This window comes from Diabrotica virgifera, chromosome 8 (genome assembly GCF_917563875.1).
Source record: "Diabrotica virgifera virgifera chromosome 8, PGI_DIABVI_V3a".
Taxonomy (NCBI): domain Eukaryota; kingdom Metazoa; phylum Arthropoda; class Insecta; order Coleoptera; family Chrysomelidae; genus Diabrotica; species Diabrotica virgifera.
This window is the reverse complement of record NC_065450.1, coordinates 178,853,806-178,873,586: the sequence shown is the minus strand read 5'-3', so window position 1 is coordinate 178,873,586 and position 19,781 is coordinate 178,853,806. Positions and strand designations below refer to the sequence as shown.

At 31.3% G+C, this 19,781-nt stretch overlaps 2 protein-coding genes across 5 annotated transcripts in view; both read left to right on the top strand.

The window, feature by feature from the left end:
* The window catches only part of LOC114337832 (cytoglobin-1), a 169,892-nt gene extending 158,002 nt beyond the window's left edge, over positions 1-11,890 (top strand). Inside the window, exon 5 of the mRNA XM_050658615.1 lies at positions 8,167-11,890. Within this exon, the coding sequence (XP_050514572.1) occupies positions 8,167-8,283 (117 nt within the window). The 3' untranslated portion in view covers positions 8,284-11,890. The remainder of the gene's footprint in view (positions 1-8,166) is intronic.
* LOC114337834 (neuroglobin-like) overlaps positions 1-19,781 on the top strand; it is a 115,947-nt gene that overhangs the window by 60,825 nt on the left and 35,341 nt on the right. The window contains exon 1 of one of the 4 annotated variants that reach the window (XM_050658611.1): positions 16,772-17,122. The exons of the other annotated variants lie outside the window; for them this stretch is intronic. The gene's annotated coding sequence lies outside the window, so the exon portion shown is untranslated. Of the gene's footprint in view, positions 1-16,771; positions 17,123-19,781 lie in introns of those variants that run through there. 4 annotated transcript variants of the gene reach the window in all.

The window sequence follows — 19,781 nt, the reverse complement described above, 5'->3', positions numbered from 1 at the left end:
TATATATATGCACAGTACTTACACATCTAAATTACTAAAAACACGTAAACACAAATCTAAGCAAACGGAAGCGAACAATACAAGACTGTACTACACACAATGCAGTCACAATCGGAACGATGTTATGTTATTTAAGAACAGTGAAAACATAAGACCATTGTTAAATTCTTTTTTAAATAGTCTTTTAGTCTTTTTTAAACAATGCTAAGACAGTTTGTAATAAGGTGTAAAAATAATAAATAATAAATAAAAGGTGCTTGTTGTTTCCGATAATAACGTCGCTCTGCTGCCGGCGCCGTGTGCCATGAGTCATTTTTACTATCGTATAATTCAAATTACACAAACACACATTATCTCTCAAATATTATGTTATATACATTTTTATTGTTGAAATGTTTGTCTGACGAAAATAGGTCCGGGTTAGCCGGACTTCCGGGTTATCGGGGGCCGACTTATCGGGGTTCCACTGTAGTTATTGAAAACGACGTAGACAAGGCGGAAACGGCGGGTTCGTTGGGAAAAAATTCCCATGAGATATTTTTGCATAATCACATTCGTGAAACATCCCAGAATAAGGTTCAAGAAGTCGCCCAAGTGAAAAGTGGGCCAATTTTTTTGAACAATTTTTTTTAATCAAATTGCAAAAATCAATATTTTTGGGCCTGACTAATTTTTTTTAGGTTTTTTGGACCATTCTGGACAAAAAAGGTCTCTCATAGTTTTTCTCTAAAGTTGATTTTTTTCGAGTTATAAGCAATTTAAAATTTGAAAAACGCGAAAATGGCCATTTTTAAGACTTAATAACTCGGTTAAAAGTTATTATTATGAAAGTCAGAAAGTGACTAAATCAAAGTTTAAAGTCGCCGCTACATGAACCTGAAGAAATCTGTGTCATTAATTTACTACTAAGCTGTTATTTTTAATTAATAACAATTGAGCGGTTAGATCGTATTAACTCGGCTGTAAATGTGAGTGCGAGTAAGATGCACAATTTGACTGCTGGAATGGCTTCTCTCTCGCACTCAGCATTTACAGCCGCCGCACACGTGCATGGCGCTTATTATTATTTCTTAAAAATAACAGCTTAGTAATAAAATAATGACAAAAATTTCTTCAGGATCTTGTAGGAGGGCTTTAAACTTTGATTTAGTCATATATTGACTTTCATAATAATAACTTTTAACCGAGTTATTAAGCCTTGAAAATAGCCATTTTTAGTTGTTTTCAATTTTAAATTGCTTATAAGTCGAAAACGATCAACTTTAGAGAAAAATTATAGGAGACCTTTTTTGCCCAGAATGGTCCAAAAAATTAAAGAAAAATTGTTCGGGCCAAAAATATTGATTCTTGCAATTTGATTAAAAAAAAATTGTTAAAAAAAAATTGGCCCACTTTTCACGTAGGCGACTTCTTGAACCTTATTCTGGGATGTCTCACGAATGTGATCATGCAAAAAAATCTCATGGGAATATTTTTCCCTTCGAACCCGCCGTTTTCGCCTTGTCTAATGCACTTTTACTAATAGGTATGTTAGGTTTTATATAGTAGGTATTATCCCCATAAAAATATGGATTCTTCTAATTACATGTCATATATTCATTAAGTTCCATCTTGGTAATATCAATATTAATTTTATTCTCATGGATATCTTGGCAAGCGGTTTCCATTAATTTGAACTTTTTTGTATGGGATCATTATTATTTTGACGTTGAACTGTTGAACATCCTCTAATCTTCTTAACCTATGCTATCTAATTTTGGCATCAATTGGTTCACCAGCAACTTACCCTGAGGTATTCATTCATAGCGGGGTAGCGCATAGATTATTTATTATCCAGTCTTAGTGAAATCTAGTCTTATGATGGCTTTATCCAAACCAAACCGTGAAACTCATCTGCCATAATCCGATATATTCTATATCCTCTTCTTCTTTGTGGGCCCTGCTTGTTTTCAAGCGTTGGCTATCGTCGTATTAACGAGCTGATGAAATGTTTCTCGGTCGGCAGATATATGAAACAATTACCCTACCATTCGACCTGTCCATTGTCTAATGTTACGCAGTCAGGGCAGTTGCTTCTTCCAACCCAGCGTTTTTCTTCGATTTTGCCCTGAATGATCAACCGAATTAAGCGATATTTAGATCCTCTCATTATATGACCGATGTATTAAACCTTTTTCATTTCTTTGAATGACGTTGATCAATTCTCGCTCTTTGTGCATAGTCTCCAGCACACGTTTGTTGGATACGTGTGCTGTCCATGGGATTCTGAGCATGCGACGGTATGGTCCTTTTCATTGGCATTTTTTAGTGCGTTACAAATGATAGAAAAAAAGGTAAGTCCGTGATAATATACATTTATAACATTTATTCTAACATGACATTTTAGTTAAATCTGACAGTTGTCACATTTTATTTTCAATTTGGCATAAAAACAAATCAATTGTGTTTATTCCATTTATAAAATGGTATTTTCTTTGATTTGTATAGTCTTATAAATTGTGCAGATTATATTCGTAGATATAAAAATTATATAATTCGAAAATAATTTTTTTTCGATTATAGCGCCATCTATCGACAACTAGAATAAATGTTATAAATGTCTGTAACCACAGACGTGCCTTTTTTCTCTCACATACAATTTAATGCGTTAGAAAGGAATCGAAAAATTGTGACGCACTGTGACTCCATATATATTTAAAAAATATTTATTAGAGTTTAACCAACAAACCAACCATTTACAAGAAAATCAGAATCTGGACTGAATAAAAATAATGGTTAATTAAACAGATACATTTACAGGTATACTATTTTACATGATTACACACGCCTATCCTAACCTAGAAGTCTGCCTTCTTGAATGCAATGTATTTTACAATGTCATTATTCTTCAGGACAAATCAATGAAAACATAATATAAGCGTCACCGTATAACTCCTCTTCCCCTAGAATGAGGCTTCTTTTAAAAGGTGAATTTTCGAATTGGAATCGTCGAATCGGAATCGAGTTCTGTATATTTGACATTCTTATGTGTTCTTTTTGTTTCTTTTCTCGTTCTCCTTGTCATTTTTTGATAGCTAATGTAGATGATTATTGATATGCTGACGAGGAAGGATCTGTTTTTAGGTGGATGTGAGAGGTGATATTCGGATTTTTGCAGATAAAGTTAGGTGATAACTTCGTTAATAATAATTGACCTATGCTCCTTCTTAAATATGCCCGGAACATTAATAAAAAAAAGAAAATATTTAAAAATTTCAAAAATTTTCGTTTTTTTTTTCTACTTTCTTATTACTTTAAAACGATTCATTTTGGAACAAAGTCGTATAGGAATAAAACAAAGATAATTAAATTTTCTATCAATTACGATCGGTTAAAAATGTCTGAATTTATCACCCTTGCTGCAAAATAGCAATAAATATAAAATAAGGAGACAAAACAAGCTTGTCTTTATTCAATGTTTTTCCATCACTTAAGCTACACTGGAACCTTCCTAATTCGCTTAGAAAATTTTTGTAATGTGCTAAAACCGTCTACCAAATTTCATTCAAATTAACTAACTAGATTTTGCATAATAATTTTGCAATCTAAACTTTTTTTTTAAATTAAAAATTTTTAAAATCTTGCACAACAAAAACTAGAACATACAAAGATTTGTCCATTTTTTTTAAATATAAAGAAGTACTTTACCTATCTAATGCACTTTACAGAATTGAAATCGGATTATTTAAACAGCCTCAGCAATGTTTTAAAGTTATAAACAATTTTTTGGCTTATAAACAAATTAGTGCTGTGGCCAGGAGGGGGTGCTACGGGTTCCTTTATTTAGATGGACTTACCCAAGTTTTTTTATGTATTTTGACCCGTAGAAACCGAATTTTTTGGGTAACAGTTGAGCCGGATGTCGATAAGATTGTTATAAACAAAGAACTTGAGAAATTACATAACATCGATTTTTCGCAAAATAAAACATTTTTTGTATTTCTCGGGTAATTCTAAGCAAAAAATGTTCTTACAAGTTTTTTCGTAGGATGCATAGTTTTCGAGATAAACGCGGTGGAACTTTAAAAAAATCGAAAAATTGCAATTTTTGAACGCGAAAAACTTTTGACTAAAAAATAAATTAGCAATTCTGCTGACAGAATTTGAAAACATAAGTCAAATTATACCGGTTTTAATTATTTGCATTGCTAAAAATTATTTTTTTTTTATTATTAAATAAAATAAAGCTATTTGTTTATAAGCCAAAAAATCCCTTAAATAATCCGATTTTAATTCTGTAAAGAGTATTAGATAGGTAAAGCACCTCTTTATATGTAAAAAAATTAGCCAGCTTCTAAATGGTCTACTTTTTGTTCAGAAATATTTTTAAAAAATTGAACTTTTTTAAAAACATTTAGGTTGCAAATTTATTATGCAAAATTATTAGGTCGATTTTAATGAAATTTGGTAGACCGTTTAAGTAAGTTATAAGAATTTTTTAAGCGAATAACTAAGGTTCTAAATGCCACCAAAGGGGTTATGAAACATTGAATAACAACAGGCGTATTTTGCTCCCTTATTTTGTATTTATTGCTATATTGCAGAAAAGGTAATACCTTAAGACATTTTTGACCAGTCGTATATCATGCAAAATTCAATTTAGTCTGAGCTGATTATCGGAGAATAGGCCATTTTTGGGAAAAGTTATTTACCAGCAATTTTATTGCTGAAATCGAATTATAAGATCCTATATATTAATAATATAGGTATGCAAAGTCCTCAGATAGTGTGCTACTTTTTTTATAAACAAAATGGCGCCCGAAAATCGTGTTTTTTTCAATGATTGCTCTATAACTCCGAAGATTTTAATTTTACAACAAAAACTCTCAAATAAAAATTCACCGTGATTAAATTCTGCATAGAGACGTGTTTTTCCCGATCTGCTCCGATGAAAATTTTCCTCGGAAAATGCGGGTTTTCCCAACAAAATCTTTAATTTTCAAATAAAGTTTTAGATAAGTAATTATCTACCAATATTTAAATAATTTGGTGACTTAAAAGCCTTCTTGGTTTAGATTATAGTCCCAGAAGATGATGCAAATTAAACGAATATTTTAGCAACAATTTAATTGTTAATTAATAATTTACGGTCGCAATAACAACCAAAATAATTATGATACACTGATCAAACTTTGAAATCTTATAAACATGAGATGCCTTTTTAACATTTTGTCGACAAAATATAAATTTTTTATTTTTTTGCATAATCTTTAAATGTTTAAAAAAATAGTTATAAACAAATTAACGTTTCTCAGAAAGTTTTTATTATATTGTAATTTTAAAAAATAGCTAAAATGCGCATTTCAAATATCTTGGAAATGAATGCTTTAAAACTTTTTTGCAACCATTTACAAAAAAGTTATGAAACAGCAAAATAAACATATGATTACTACGGTGTTTATACATGTTTTTAATTCTTTCAAAGCGTAGAAGTGAGTATAATGTACAAGCTAATTATTTACAAAAAAATATCGATTATCAATTTAATGGTTATATTTTAATTAAAGATTATAAATATATTTTTTTGTAATTTACACGCGCGAAAGTAGAATAATACAGCACTGTAGCTGAAATTTTCACTCTGAGCGACGACCGGCCGCGCGAGACGTACACTTTTATAAATAATATATGCTGCGTGTCAGTCGCTTCGAGTGAACATTTTAGCTCCGACTCTGTATCATGCCTACTTTTGCGCTGAAAATTACAAAAAAAGTATTTTTAATCTTTGATTAAAATATAACCATTGCACTAATTTTTGACATTCTTTGTGAGTAATTAGATTGTACCATAGACTCACTTTTAAGCTTTGAAACAATTAAAACAAATTATAAACAACGGAGATATCGTATATTTAATTTGTTGTTTCATAACTTTTTTGCGAATGGTTGGAAAATTTTTTTAAAGCATTCATTTTCAAGACCTATGAAATACGCATTTTAAGTATTTTATAAAATTAGAATATAATAAACAATTTCTGAGAAATGTTAATTTTTTTATAACAATTTTTTTAAACATTTAAAGATTATGCAAAAAAATGAAAAATTTATATTTTGTCGACAAAATATTAAATAGCCATCACACCTTTATAATCTTTCTAAGTTTGATCAATGTATCATGATGATTTTGGGTTTTATTGCGACTGTAAATTTTTAATTAACAATTGAATTGTTGCTAAAATATTCGTTTCATTTTCACCGGCTTGTGAATTTATAATCTATACCAAGAAAACTTTTATTTCGCCAAGCTATATAATTATTCATAAATAATTATTGGCCCAAAAAATTTATTTGAAAATTCGAGATTTTGTTGGGAAAACCCACATTTTCCGAGGAAAATTTTCGTCGAAGCAAATCGGAAAAAACATGCTTTTATGTAGAATTAAATTGGGGTGAATTTTTATTTGAGTGTTTTTGGTGTAAAGTTAAAATCTTCGGAGTTATAGAGCAATAATTGAAAAAAATACGATTTTCCGGCGCCATTTTGTTTATAAAAAAAGTAGCACACTATCTGCGGGCTTTGCATACCTATATTAATAATATATAGGATCTTATAATTCGATTCCAGCAATAAAATTGCTGGTAAATACCTTTTCTTTGTACTTTACTAATTAGACCAGCTTATTATAACTATTTTTTTTTTCAAAATTTAAAGATTATGCAAAAAAAAAGAAAAATTTATATTTTGTCGATAAAATATTAAATAAGCATCTCATCTTTATAATCTTTATAAGTTTGATCAATGTATCATGATTATTTTGGTTATTATTGCGATCGTAAATTGTTTATTAACAATTGAATTGTTGCTAAAATATTCGTTTAATTTTCACCGGCTTCTGGAATTACAATCTATACCAAGAAAGCTTTGATGTCACTAAGTTATTTAATTATTAATTAGTAATTACTTACCTAAAACTTTATTTGAAAATTAGAGTTTTTGTTAGGAAAACCCGCATTTTCCGAGGAAAATTTTCGTCGGAGCAAATCGTGAAAAACATATATCTATGCAGAATTTAATTGCGGTGAATTTTTATTTGGGTGTTCTTGTTGTAAAGTTAAAATCTTCGGAGTTATAGAGAAATAATTGAAAAAAATACGATTTGTCAGCGCCATTTTGTTTATAAAAAAAGTAGCACACTATCTGCGGACTTTGCATAACTATATTATTAATATATAGGATCTTATAATTCGATTTCAGCAATAAAATTGCTGGTAAATAACTTTTCCATGAATTTTACTAATTAGCCCAGAGTAATTATCTTTATTTTATTTCTGCACGACTTTGTTCCAAAATGAATCGTTTCTAAAGTTATAAGCAAAGAAAACAGAAAGAAATCGATGTTTTTCGAAATTTTTAAATATTATAATTTTTTTATTAATGTTCCTGGCATATTTGAGAAGGAGCATAAGTCAATTATTATTACTGAAGGTGTCACCTAACTTAATCTGCAAAAATCCGAATGCCACCTCTCACATCCAAAAATAGACGTTTTTTACAGATTAATCCTGGTCTAGATGGCAAGATATATGTAGTAGGTAAGATGGTCCAAATTTTGGAAATGTCGTTATTTTCTCTTTGCTCTGTGATACATAATACGATTTTGGGGGAGCTTTTTAAAATTTAAAACTCTCATAAAAACGTTATTTTTATGGGTGAAATGTTCAGATGTCTAAAGTTTACTTTCGGGATGGTAATTAGATAATATTGACTGTCCAAATGTTCGATCTTGGAACAGCACATCCTGACTTCTCAAAAGGATGGTATTGTTTGAGTTGGAGTTGGAGGTTGAAATTTTTTAATTAAATTTAATTAAGACATTACTACTTCTGCTTTTTGCGAAAGTATTTGTACCTCTGTTTTTATTTTAAAATCAGGTTGATGATAAGGGTTGTTTCTATGTTTGTTGGAGTTTTGTGGAGTTCGTTATAAGTGGGGCTTGAATAATTTATTTTTTAATAAATTATTTCAAAAATTATTTTGTTTAGATAAATTTATAAATCATCGGAATTTTTAGTTCGTATATTTTGTTAGAAATATTGAGTGGTCTTACCATTTACTTTTGATTGTCATTAACATACCTAACAAATTAAGACCATTATATTATTATCATATTTCATTTATTTGTTTTAGGGACTTCAAGAGACAATTATCGAATTGTTTTCCACGTTCATGAAACCCAATGAAATTAACTCATGGAACAAAGCTTTGGGTGTTATTTTTAAAGTAGTTGCTGATAATGTTAAATAATTTTAGATGTGTCATTGGTGTATCATTATCAGACGTTTTACAATTAAAAAATCGCAATTATTGCTTATCTATATGTTCACAAAAATATAGAATCGCTATATTTAGATTGTTATTTTTTATGCATCTTTAGAAATAAGGTTTTATTTTTCTATCTTTTTATTATAAAGGGTCTTATCTATTTAAACTTATTTCTAACATTATTTCCAAATTTTTTTTGCTCTCTTTTGATTTCTGTAAACGCCATTTCAAAAATACTTTTTTATATAGCGTTTTCACGTATTATCTTAAAAGAAAAAATTGAAACGAAAAAATCATATACAATTTTTTGCAATTATTCTTAGAGAAAAAACACAACTGTCATTAAAAATATATTTAAAAAATCATTGATCACATTTCGCGAAAATATAAACTGATTTAAATATAAGTAACATGGTTTATAATTTTACTAAATAATATCGGGTCTTAACTCTTCTACGGGCTTACATTAGAAGACATCAGCATTCTGAAGTTTTATATTATTGATTTAAAGATTTTGATCCAGCTATATGCGTTTTCCCGTTTTGTCGCGACTAACTCCATAGAATCTTTTGTGGTGTCCAATTTTGCTAACTTGATTAAAATAATTCTTACCAGATTCAGGATATGTGGGTAGGCGTTTTCGACTAAAAAATCAGTCAGACCAACACGCGGTGCCTGTGGTACAACATATTTAACAAAGGCTCACCGCTCACAGTTAGTATTTTTTACCTACTGGCCTGTGATTTGTCCGCTCTTTTAACTCAGAATCTTAACTTAAGGAATCAAATTTGAGAAGCTCTTGTCCCGCCAATGTGTTTTAATCTTGTTATATACCGATATGAAGTGAGAAACTACCTGTAGTTTACCTGTCACTTAATGTTGTGGTGGTGCCATCTATATGACAGATCACATACTTAAGATTAGATTAGATAAGATTAAGTATTCGGATACTGTCTTTAATTTGTTTTTTTTTTTAATATCCCCAACCTGTTCTGTCATGTATTTTTTACTTAGTAAACAAAAAAAAAATAATCATAGCTCTTACGTATACCTTACATGTCAAAGTTATGATGTTTATTTTGGCTCAGGAATATTTTTTTTTATTATTAAACACAAGCTGTGTTTAGACTACTGAAATCTGGTCATCAGTTGACCAATTATCAGTTCTTCTTTAACTTATATTACTACATGATACATAATCTAAGATCTTAACCCTATGGTGTCCTCTTATTTTTTTTTAACAAGTATGAAATTTTAAAACTAAAACTAACACACAATACAACACTATGCTCTGCTTTTACACTAACACTTTACACTAACTCAAATGGTTTTCTTCGTTTGAGTCTTCTTTCTAGCCTAGTATTATCGAGGAGCTGGATGGCCTCGATGTTTACATGACTATGGAGCCGTTGTTCGTGACTACCTGCCATCTTCTTGATAACTTTGTCTACATCTTCCATCTCAAGATCCTTGTGGAGGTCGACATTTCGGATATACCAAGGAGCATCAACGATGTTCCGTAATACTTTATTCTGGAATCTCTGGATAATCTGAATATTACTTGAATTGGCACAGCCCCAGAGTTGGCAACCATACATCCATACTGGTCTAAGTATGTGTTTGTATAAAAGTATTTTGTTATATGTGGACAATGCAGAGTTTCTTCCCATCAGCCAATACATTTTTTTGTAACGGATACCTAATTCTTCCCTTTTCTTTTTAATGTGGACTTTCCAGCGAAGCCTTGCATCAAGTGTGATACCTAAATATTTTGCAGAAGATGCATATGGTATTTGGGCATCATTTATTCTAATTGGAATGTTTTCGATTTTTTTATTTGTAAAATTGACATGAATAAATTTAGATTCATTTAATTAGATTTTCCATTTTTTAGTCCAGTTGTGTATTTTATTGATTGCCGACTGTAATTTTTCTGCTGCTTCTTCGCTGGTATCACCTACTGCTAAGATAGCGGTGTCATCTGCAAATGTGGCTATAGTATCATTTTCCATTTCAGGTATATCGTATGTGTATAACAGTTAGAGAACAGGACCTAATACGCTTCCTTGAGGGACTCCTGCTCTGATTTCTTTTAGATCAGTGTACACGTCTTCTTGCTTAATTCTGAAATATCTGTCAGATATATATGATTGTAAAATTTCTGAATATTGTTTAGGCATAAGAATTTTGAGTTTGTAGACTAAACCTTCATGCCAAACTTTGTCGAAGGCCTTAGCTACGTCTAAAAAGATTGTAGAACAGACTTTCTTTTCTTCTATTGATTTATCAATTATGTTAGTCATTCTGTGTACCTGATCAATCGTAGAATGTTTATTTCTGAAGCCAAATTGGTGGTTTGGAATCATTTTTTTCTCTTCTATTATTGGTTTTATTCTTTTTAGCAGAAGTTTCTCAAAAAACTTCGACATCACTGGTAAAAGTGATAATGGTCTATATGAAGACACTTCATTTGGTGATTTTCCTGGTTTTGGTATCATTATAACCTCAGCTATTTTCCATAAATTTGGTACATATCTCAATCTAAATGCAGCATTGATGATGTTGGTCAATTTGACTATGGCTTTACGAGGCAAGTTTTTTAGTAATTCTCCAGTAATTAGATCATATCCTGGTGCCTTCTTGGATTTATATTGTCTTTTATTTCATCAGCTACTTCCTTCGGGGATGTTGGTCTGATTCTCTCCTCTGTCTGATTAGGCTCTATCGATATTTGATCATTATTTTGGTCATCATGCGGTTTAAATGTATTTTCTAAATATGTGGCAAATCTCTCTGCCTTTTGCTCATTACTTCTAGCCCAGCTACCATCTTCTAGTTTAATGGGTGGAGAATGGGTTACTGGTCTTTTTAGCCTTTTTGTAGCTTTCCATAGAGAGTACTCTGTGCTACTATTATCCGTCAACTCTCTCAGGTAATAACTGATTGACTCATTTTTTATATTTTGAATCTCTCTTTTAAGTTTTTGACTAGCATTGTTTAAATTTGTTTTATCTTGGGGTGCTCTGGTTTGTTGCCACTTCCTTCTAAGTTTTCTTTTCTCTTTAACTAACTTTTTAATTTCTTTCGGATAGTTGTTTCCTTTGACGTTTGATCTAATAGTAGGAGTACTTTCCCATGCTGATTTTTGTATATTTTGTACAAGAAACTCAACTTCCTCATCTAGTTGTTCAAGTTTTTTTTTAATGGTGCTGCTAGTTAAATTATATCTTCAAGGATTGATCTAAAACTTTCCCAGTCTGTTAGTTTATTTGTTAGTATTGGGTTGCAATCCTTTCTGATAATCGTGTCACTCACAGTGAGTATTATGGGTGAATGATCTGAATTCATATATAATATGTATATTTAATTTAGAATAGTGATCCATTTGCTCTAAAATACTCATTTCGTCTTTGAAAATACCTTTTTCTAAACCAGAGTAGGTACACTTAAAAAGTTTATCTAGAAATGACCCTAAAATGCACAATTTTTTATTTTTTCACATTTATGTAATAGGTAATAAGTTTTATATGTTTGCATTATTAATGTAATGTTAAGTTTTGAATTGAAAATAAATAAGATTTTAAATAAATATTTAGGTATTTGTAAATTATTACCATCCTGCTACTACAACCCTCACAGAATTTGAGCAATGTTGTTTTGCCTTCTACTTGTTTCTGAAAAATAAAAACCACAAAAAACGAACTGACTCCCATCTCTAATGGGCGAATGAAGACTGAAATTTTTCCTTGAATTTTAATGAACTAAACTGAAAATTTGAGATAGTGGGAGATACACCCAATGCCTGGAGAAACGCCAGGCTCCCGACCTGTTCAAAATCTCAAGCTGGAATGAATTCAATTCTCACGCATGTATGGTTTTTCACAAGTAAAAATTACCCCAACCCCCTCAAATCTGCGATGCGTCGAGTACAACAGATTCTGCTGTACGCGTATGCCGTGCGCCGCTCCTGCGATAAAAGAAATTTAAGCGGAATAAAGTAAACGTTTGAATATTTATTTTATTCCAAGAGACGCTAAGTGTTTTTCGGCGAAGTTTTTAGATGTTTATGAGGAACTTTCATTGATATAATAAATTTAAAACGCAGCATTAAAAATCTGTGCGCAATGGGAATTAAAATAGGTGAATTAAACCTTTAGTTACTTTTTTAATCGTTGCACGGCATAAAATGAATTTTTAAGTAACTTTTAGAAAAAGTAACTACAGCTAATATAATGAGTGTTGGACAAACTTTAGTAAAATGAAAGAAGTTTAGAAAAAAATATAACGTGGTGACTTTTGGCACGTTACACGGTAAGACAACTTTAGCAAAGCTTACTTTTGCTACGAGAACGTTCGGTATAAGATTGATACATACAAGTGTTCTGAGTATATTAAGACCAAATATAAAGTCTATCTGGTATTGACAATAAGGAATAGACACATTGTCATATTAATATAAAACAAGCTGAAAATACGAGCACTATCATAACGAAAACTTTGTTTATTTACGTATTTAAATTCATAATATGGAAAATTTCTATTATGAAAAGTTGTTTAGTATTAAATGCTATGTTTTAATATGCAATATCCTAATTTAAATATTGTGAACTACATATATAAAGGTATTCTACTGTCGAACGAAATTCATATTTTTTGACATACCTCGAATAAAATTGATAAAATTTGATATATGATGATTGCATCTTAGATTTTAGACCATGCAGATCTTTTTATGAAGAATAACTTTTCTTCGTAAAATTAATAATAAAAGAGTTATGAATGAAAATGATATTGGTATCCGTAATTTGAGAAACATTTTCAAATATTTTTTTATCTTTAGAAGGATGTACAAGTAATTATTGCATATTAGAACATTGTTTTTAACTCCAAACAACTTTTTATAATAACACTTGTCAATATTGTTAAGTTGATTAATAGCAAGCTGAAAATTTGTTAATAGCTTAAGGGTGTCTAGTCGGATAAACTTTGATATATGGGAACACTGGAACAGGGGCAGTTTTAATTGTGGAACAGGTTAAAAATTTGGAACGGTCAGACCACGAAAACGGCACATTTATTTTGCCCGACAGAACAGACTTAAACTCTTCGAACAGAGATTAAACTCTCATGCAAAAATCAGGCTGCTATTTATCACCTGTCATAATTCCTGTCATTTGACATATTCTACATGTTCCACTCATTAAAAGGCCCATTTGGTGATACATAGCAGTCTGATTTTTGCATGAGAGTTTAATCTCTGTTCGGAGAGTTTAAGTCTGTTCTGTCGGACAAAATACATGTGCCGTTTTCGTTGTCTGCCCGTTCCAAATTTTTAACCTGTTCCACAATTAAAACTTCCCCTGTTCCAGTGTTCCCATATATCAAAGTTTGTCCGACTAGACACCCTTAAGCTATTAAAAAATTTTCAGCTTGCTATTAATCAACTTTTTTTTTCATACGCGGGATCCAGACCTATAACTTAACATTACATTATCATAAATAAATAAAATTTGTTTATCTGACATTTCAATTTTATGTTGACGTTTAGTTACGTCAAACGAAAACAAAGTAGAGTTGACGTTTCTATGTCGGAAGAAAATGAAAATTTAAAGGAGGCTTGTGACGTCACAATGACGACTTTGAGGTCGGATATCTCGAAGATGGTTAGAGATAGCGAAATGCCGTTTTCAGAATTGGATTCAGAAGACAAAACTACATAGGAATCCATCGCTACATGGCCTCTAGATATTTCAGGAGCGGCAACGAAATAACACACACACTTTTGTAAATTTTTAAACGAAAAGTTTTCGTTGAAAAGAGAATATTTAGATTAGATCGAGACACATTAGCAATGGGAAGAAGAAAAATTCTATATAACCGATATCAAAGTCGAAAAATCGAATTTTCGACTTATATTATATTATACAGGGTGTCCCAAAAGTAGTGGAACGGTCGAATATTTCGCGAACTAAACATCGGATCGAAAAACTGAAAAATGCGTGTTCAATCATTTTCAAAAATTTATCCAATGACACCAAACACCAATCCCCACTACACCCCCTGGAGGTGGGGTGGGGGTAACTTTAAAATCTCAAATGGAAACCCCCAGTTTTTCTTGCAGATTTTAATTTGTTGCATAAAAGTAAGCAACTTTTATTCAAAACATTTTTTCGAACTGTGGATAGATGGCGCTATAATTGGGAAAAACGGTTTATCCTGATACCATAGGTAAATTATAGAAACGGTCTAATATCTCACGAAATACACTTCCAAATGAGAAACTAAAAACAGATTTTTAATCTTTTTCGAAAACCTATCGAATAACACCAAACATGACCCTCCAACCCCACCCCCTGAATGTGGGGTGGGGGGTAATTTTAAAATCTTAAATAGCAACCCCCACTTTTTATTACAGATTCGGAGTCGTCATGAAAAATTAAGCAACATTTATTCGAACCATTTTTTAGAATTGTTAATAGATGGCGCCTTAATTGGAAAATTTCGATTTATTAGCGTCATCTATCAGAAATTTTAAAAAATGTTTCGAATAAATGTTGCTTAATTTTTTGTGACGAATCAGAGTCTGCAATAAAAAGTGGGGGTTGCTATTTAAGATTTTAAAGTTACCTCCACCCCACATCCAGGGGGTGGGTTGGAGGGTCATGTTTGGTGTTATCCGATAGGTTTTCAAAAAAGATTAAAAATCTGTTTTTTGGTTTTTTATTTAGAAGTGTATTTCGTGAGATATTAGACCGTTTCTATAATTTACCTATGGTATTAGGATAAATCGTTTTTCCCAATTATAGCGCCATCTATCCACAGTTCGAAAAAACGTCTTGAATAAAAGTTGCCTACTTTTACGTAACGAATCCAAATTTGCAAGAAAAACTGGGGTTTCCATTTAAGATTTTAAAGTTACCCCCCACCCCACCTCCAGGGGGTGTAGTGGGAATTGGTGTTTGCTGTCATTGGATAGATTTTTAAAAAGGATTGAACACGTATTTTTCAGTTTTTCGATCCGATGTTTAGTTCGCGAAATTTTCGACCGTTCCACTACTTTTGGGACACTCTATATAAATATACAGTGATATTAATAAATGATGTTTTCTAACCGTAAACAAAGTTTTCCTAATGATAATAAGTCTGGATCCCTCGTACAAAAAAAAGTTTATTAATATCAAGCTGAAAATTTGTTAATAGCTTAACGGTGTCTGGTCGGACAAACTTTGATGTACGAGAACAATGGAACAGCAAAAGTTTTAATTGTGGAACAGGTTACACGTTTCGAACGTCAGACTACGAAAACGTTTCATTTATTTTGTCGGACAGAACTTCCAATTGATTTGTTGTTACCCTTTCATTAAACTCTCATGCAAAAATCAGACTGATTTTTATTTCCAACATAATTTCTGTCATTTGACATGTTCTACGTGTCAGACTTATTAAAATGCCCAACATATTTGTCGGACAAACATTTTTTCATATTATATAGGTCTGGATCACGCGTACCAAAAAAAAGTTAATTAATAGCAAGCTGAAAATGTGTTCATAGCTTAAGGTTGTCTAGTCGGACAAACTTTGATATATAGGAACACTGGAACAGAAAAAGATTTAATTGTGGAACTGGTTAAAAATTTGGAACGGTCAGACCACGAAAACTTCACATGTATTTTGTCCGACAGAACTTCCACTTGATTTATTACCCTTTCATTTAACTCTCATGCAAAAATCAGGCTGCTATTTATCACCAAATGGGAATTATAATGAGTGGAACACGTAGAATATGTCACAAGAATTATGACAGGTGATAAATAGCAGTCTGATTTTTGCATGGGAGTTTAATGAAACGGTAACAAATCAATTGGAAGTTCTGTCGGCCAAAATACATGTGACGTTTTCGTGGTCTGACCATTCCAAATTTTTACCTGTTTCACAGTTAAATCTTTCCCTGCTCCAGTGTTCCCATATATCAAAGTTTTTCCGACTAGACACCCTTAAGCTATTAACAAATTTTCAGCTTGCTGTTAAACTTAACTATAAACTTTTGGTACACGGGATCCAGGCCTATACTGCCCTACTAAGAAAGAACCCCCGTATCTCCACTATAGCTAGTTTTGAGAAAAACGCGAATAGTCATTTTTGGCGTTTACGGGGAAACTATTTCCTTCCATAAAATATTTGGAAATGTAAAATACGGGGTTTCCTCTATGTGAATATGTTATATAAATCATAATTATTCATATGGTGCAAATATCTCAAATTTTGAAATTTTGGAGATACGGGGTTCTTTCTTAGTAGGGCAGTATAATGCTTGCATTTTCTGCTTGTTTTGAATTGAATTTTATCGGCGTATTGTGAATGTATTCTATCTATCCAATTTGATAAGATAAAATTAATAATATTTAGTAATAGTAACATTAATAAGATTATTTAAAATATTTGTTTATCAATCTTCCGAAGGTTAACTCATTACATTTTGTTTAAATCATTCATACCTTTACTATCTTAGGATAACAAACAAGAACCATGGTTTATTGCATTTTTATGAAACAATTGACTAACTAAAGAATCGTCATTGTTTTTAAAATGACGTGTAAGTAGTTATTGCATAACCATCAATCATGATGCATTACACTCAACACGAGATTTAAACGTTAGAATTTCACTATGTAATTACAATCAACAACTACTATTGTTCAAATAAGATTACTTAGTAGTATCAATTCAGAGTTAAGAATATTTGAGTAGGTATATTGTAAATTGCTAGTAAATACATGTTGTTATCAGTCGTTCCTTTAGTGAGTGGATGAATATTATTCCCGTAAGTATTTTTTTATTTTAAAACACTATGTATTATCTACTTGAAACAAGTAAACTATTTATAATTCTATTTTTTCCGTTTAATCTTATCATTTGGAGACTGAATTTGTTGTTTTTTTTACTCACTTGTTAAATATTTATCTCACCGGTGGTGGTTATAGAGTCTGATACTTTAAGGTCATATTGTTTAATTTTAAAAGTCTTATCAGTATTTCGTCACTGTGAAATCAAACCGACATGAACGATTTTTGTTATTTTTCTTCTTTTTTTAGACATTACTCTTTGTTTTTCAATTTGCTTCTAGTACAGTGGGCTCACCTAGAATTGTCCTCTGGGGTGAGGGGGTTAGCATGGGCACCGATTTTGTTTTGTATTGTTTGTGAAAGAAAAAGCTACACTTTGCTACTATTCTTTGTATATTTTTTATATGCTCTGGGAGGGGTTTAACCCCCAAACCCCCCTGGGTGCGTCAGTGCTCCAGTAAGTTTTCATTTCATTGTTTTCTTGGTCTTCCCACTGATGATATTTCTAACGGGGAATCGTCTGTCACCGTCTTTACTAGGTACTCTATTTGTGCCATTCAGATTACGTGATCGTTTCAAATCTACTCTTATGTTTCTTATCCAGTTTTTAATGTTCTTTACCTTTAATCTCCGTCATATATCTGTACCTCTAGATCTATTCCGTAGTGTCTTACCATCGATTTTTTAAGGGATTTCATCTCTGCTCTTTCTAGTCTTCGTTTTGTTTTCTCTGTGTCGGGTCGTGTTTCTGCTGCATATGCCATTATTGGTGTGATCACTGTTTTTCTTTAATTCTACCTTTCTTTTCTATTCCGCTATTTCTACTTCTTTAAAACGTTTTATTTATGTAACTTGCGGCTCTGTTTGCACTATTCACTTGATCATCCACTTCTAGTTCAAGCTTTCATCACTTGTTCTATTAAATGGTCATCCAGCACTAATTTGTATATTTCTCTACTAGATTTGCTGTTATAACTGCGTTTATAATTATATATATGTTATATATGCGTTTTGTTTTTTTGAAGAAATTACCATGTTAAAATTTCTTCCCGTTAGATTAGGTTGGTGTAGAATACGTTAGTGTTCTAACAAGATAGATCTTGTTCAGTTTCTGAAAGAGCCTGATGATGGCGTATTAAGTGTAAACGCCGAAACCGGTCGCCCGAAAACTGTTTAAATAAAAACCTTCAATAAGATTTTGAGCATTAAACTTTCTATACCCCAACATTTACATAACTATTCTATTAATGACCAATTTCAAATTCTCTATATCTAAACTAAAGGCTTTAAGCTATCTTTATAAGAACATAGATATAAATAATATAAAAAATGCAGAATAATTGTGCATGCCCAACCTGAGACAAACAGCTCTCCCTGACTAAATTTATTCAGTTAAAGACTATAAAATCTAGACGCATAGTACAAATATATCACTTGAAAAAGGCACTCTGCCAAAATAGCTGTAGTGATAATAGATTACTAGGTAAATAAATTTTTGAAAGAAGTGAAAGAAGTATATTAAAGTGTGTAAATGTATTTTAATTTCCTTAGCTAAGCGCTTTCGACATAAAAGTCATCTTCAGAGCTAATGGTCAATATATAAAAAGTAGCGGCTACTTAGGATTGTATTTTCTTGCATCGCATTAAGAAATTTGTAATTCATATAAATAAATTTTTAAATAAATAATTTAAATAAATTTTTTCTACGGCCGTGCTAAAAGAGCCACTTTCACGCACGCATTTCGTTTCCGAAAGTTGCACTTTCCCGCACGGCGTGCGTGTATAATACATGCAATAATAGTATATTACTTTATGAGGCGGAGAAGCATGACTTTTCTTGACGCGCCCGATATTACGCGCCGAACGAAGTGAGGCGCGTAATAGAGGGCAAGTCAAGAAAAGTCGCTTCTTTGCCGAATAAAGTATACTATTTTTTCTTCAAACGTAGCAATTTTCAACCATAAATATTACAATTCATACGCTATTTTTACTCGAAATTAACTGTGACAACTATCAAAGTCGTCTAGATGTTAGAAATTAAAATAGTTAAGTCGTCGGAATGATTGCTGAAAGTTGGGCTCGACCATCAGTATCATCAACAATTACCAATGCGTATCAAGAGTCGGGAACATTTTTGCACGGTTTCAATTTTGAAAATGCCTCATTAACTAATTGTCCTTTTAATATTACTGTAAATAAAAATGATGTTTAATTGTTGTTAATGACATTCGTATTGTTGCTTTGTGACATGTTTCATATTGTTGCCATGACAACATTTTTCCCTCCGCCGTAAAGAAATGGGAAAAAAAACTGCTGCCGGCGGAGACATCAAACTTTGACAGGATCAAGTTAGATAAGTAATGTCATAATTATTTGACGTTTGAAGAAAAACTAATATTTAGATATTATTTACTAATTTGTTTCAAATTTATCTTATTGTGTTCATCTTTTAATAAAATTAGCACGATTATTTCATTCATAGGAGATTCTGACCAATAGAAAGCTACAGAAATCTGAATTAAATCGATAATTTTTGATAATCTCCCGTCGTTAAGTATATTATGTCAGATGCCCTTCGTTGCTACGAAAAAAATACATTCAGTGATATTAATGACAATTAATGTTTTAAAAATTATA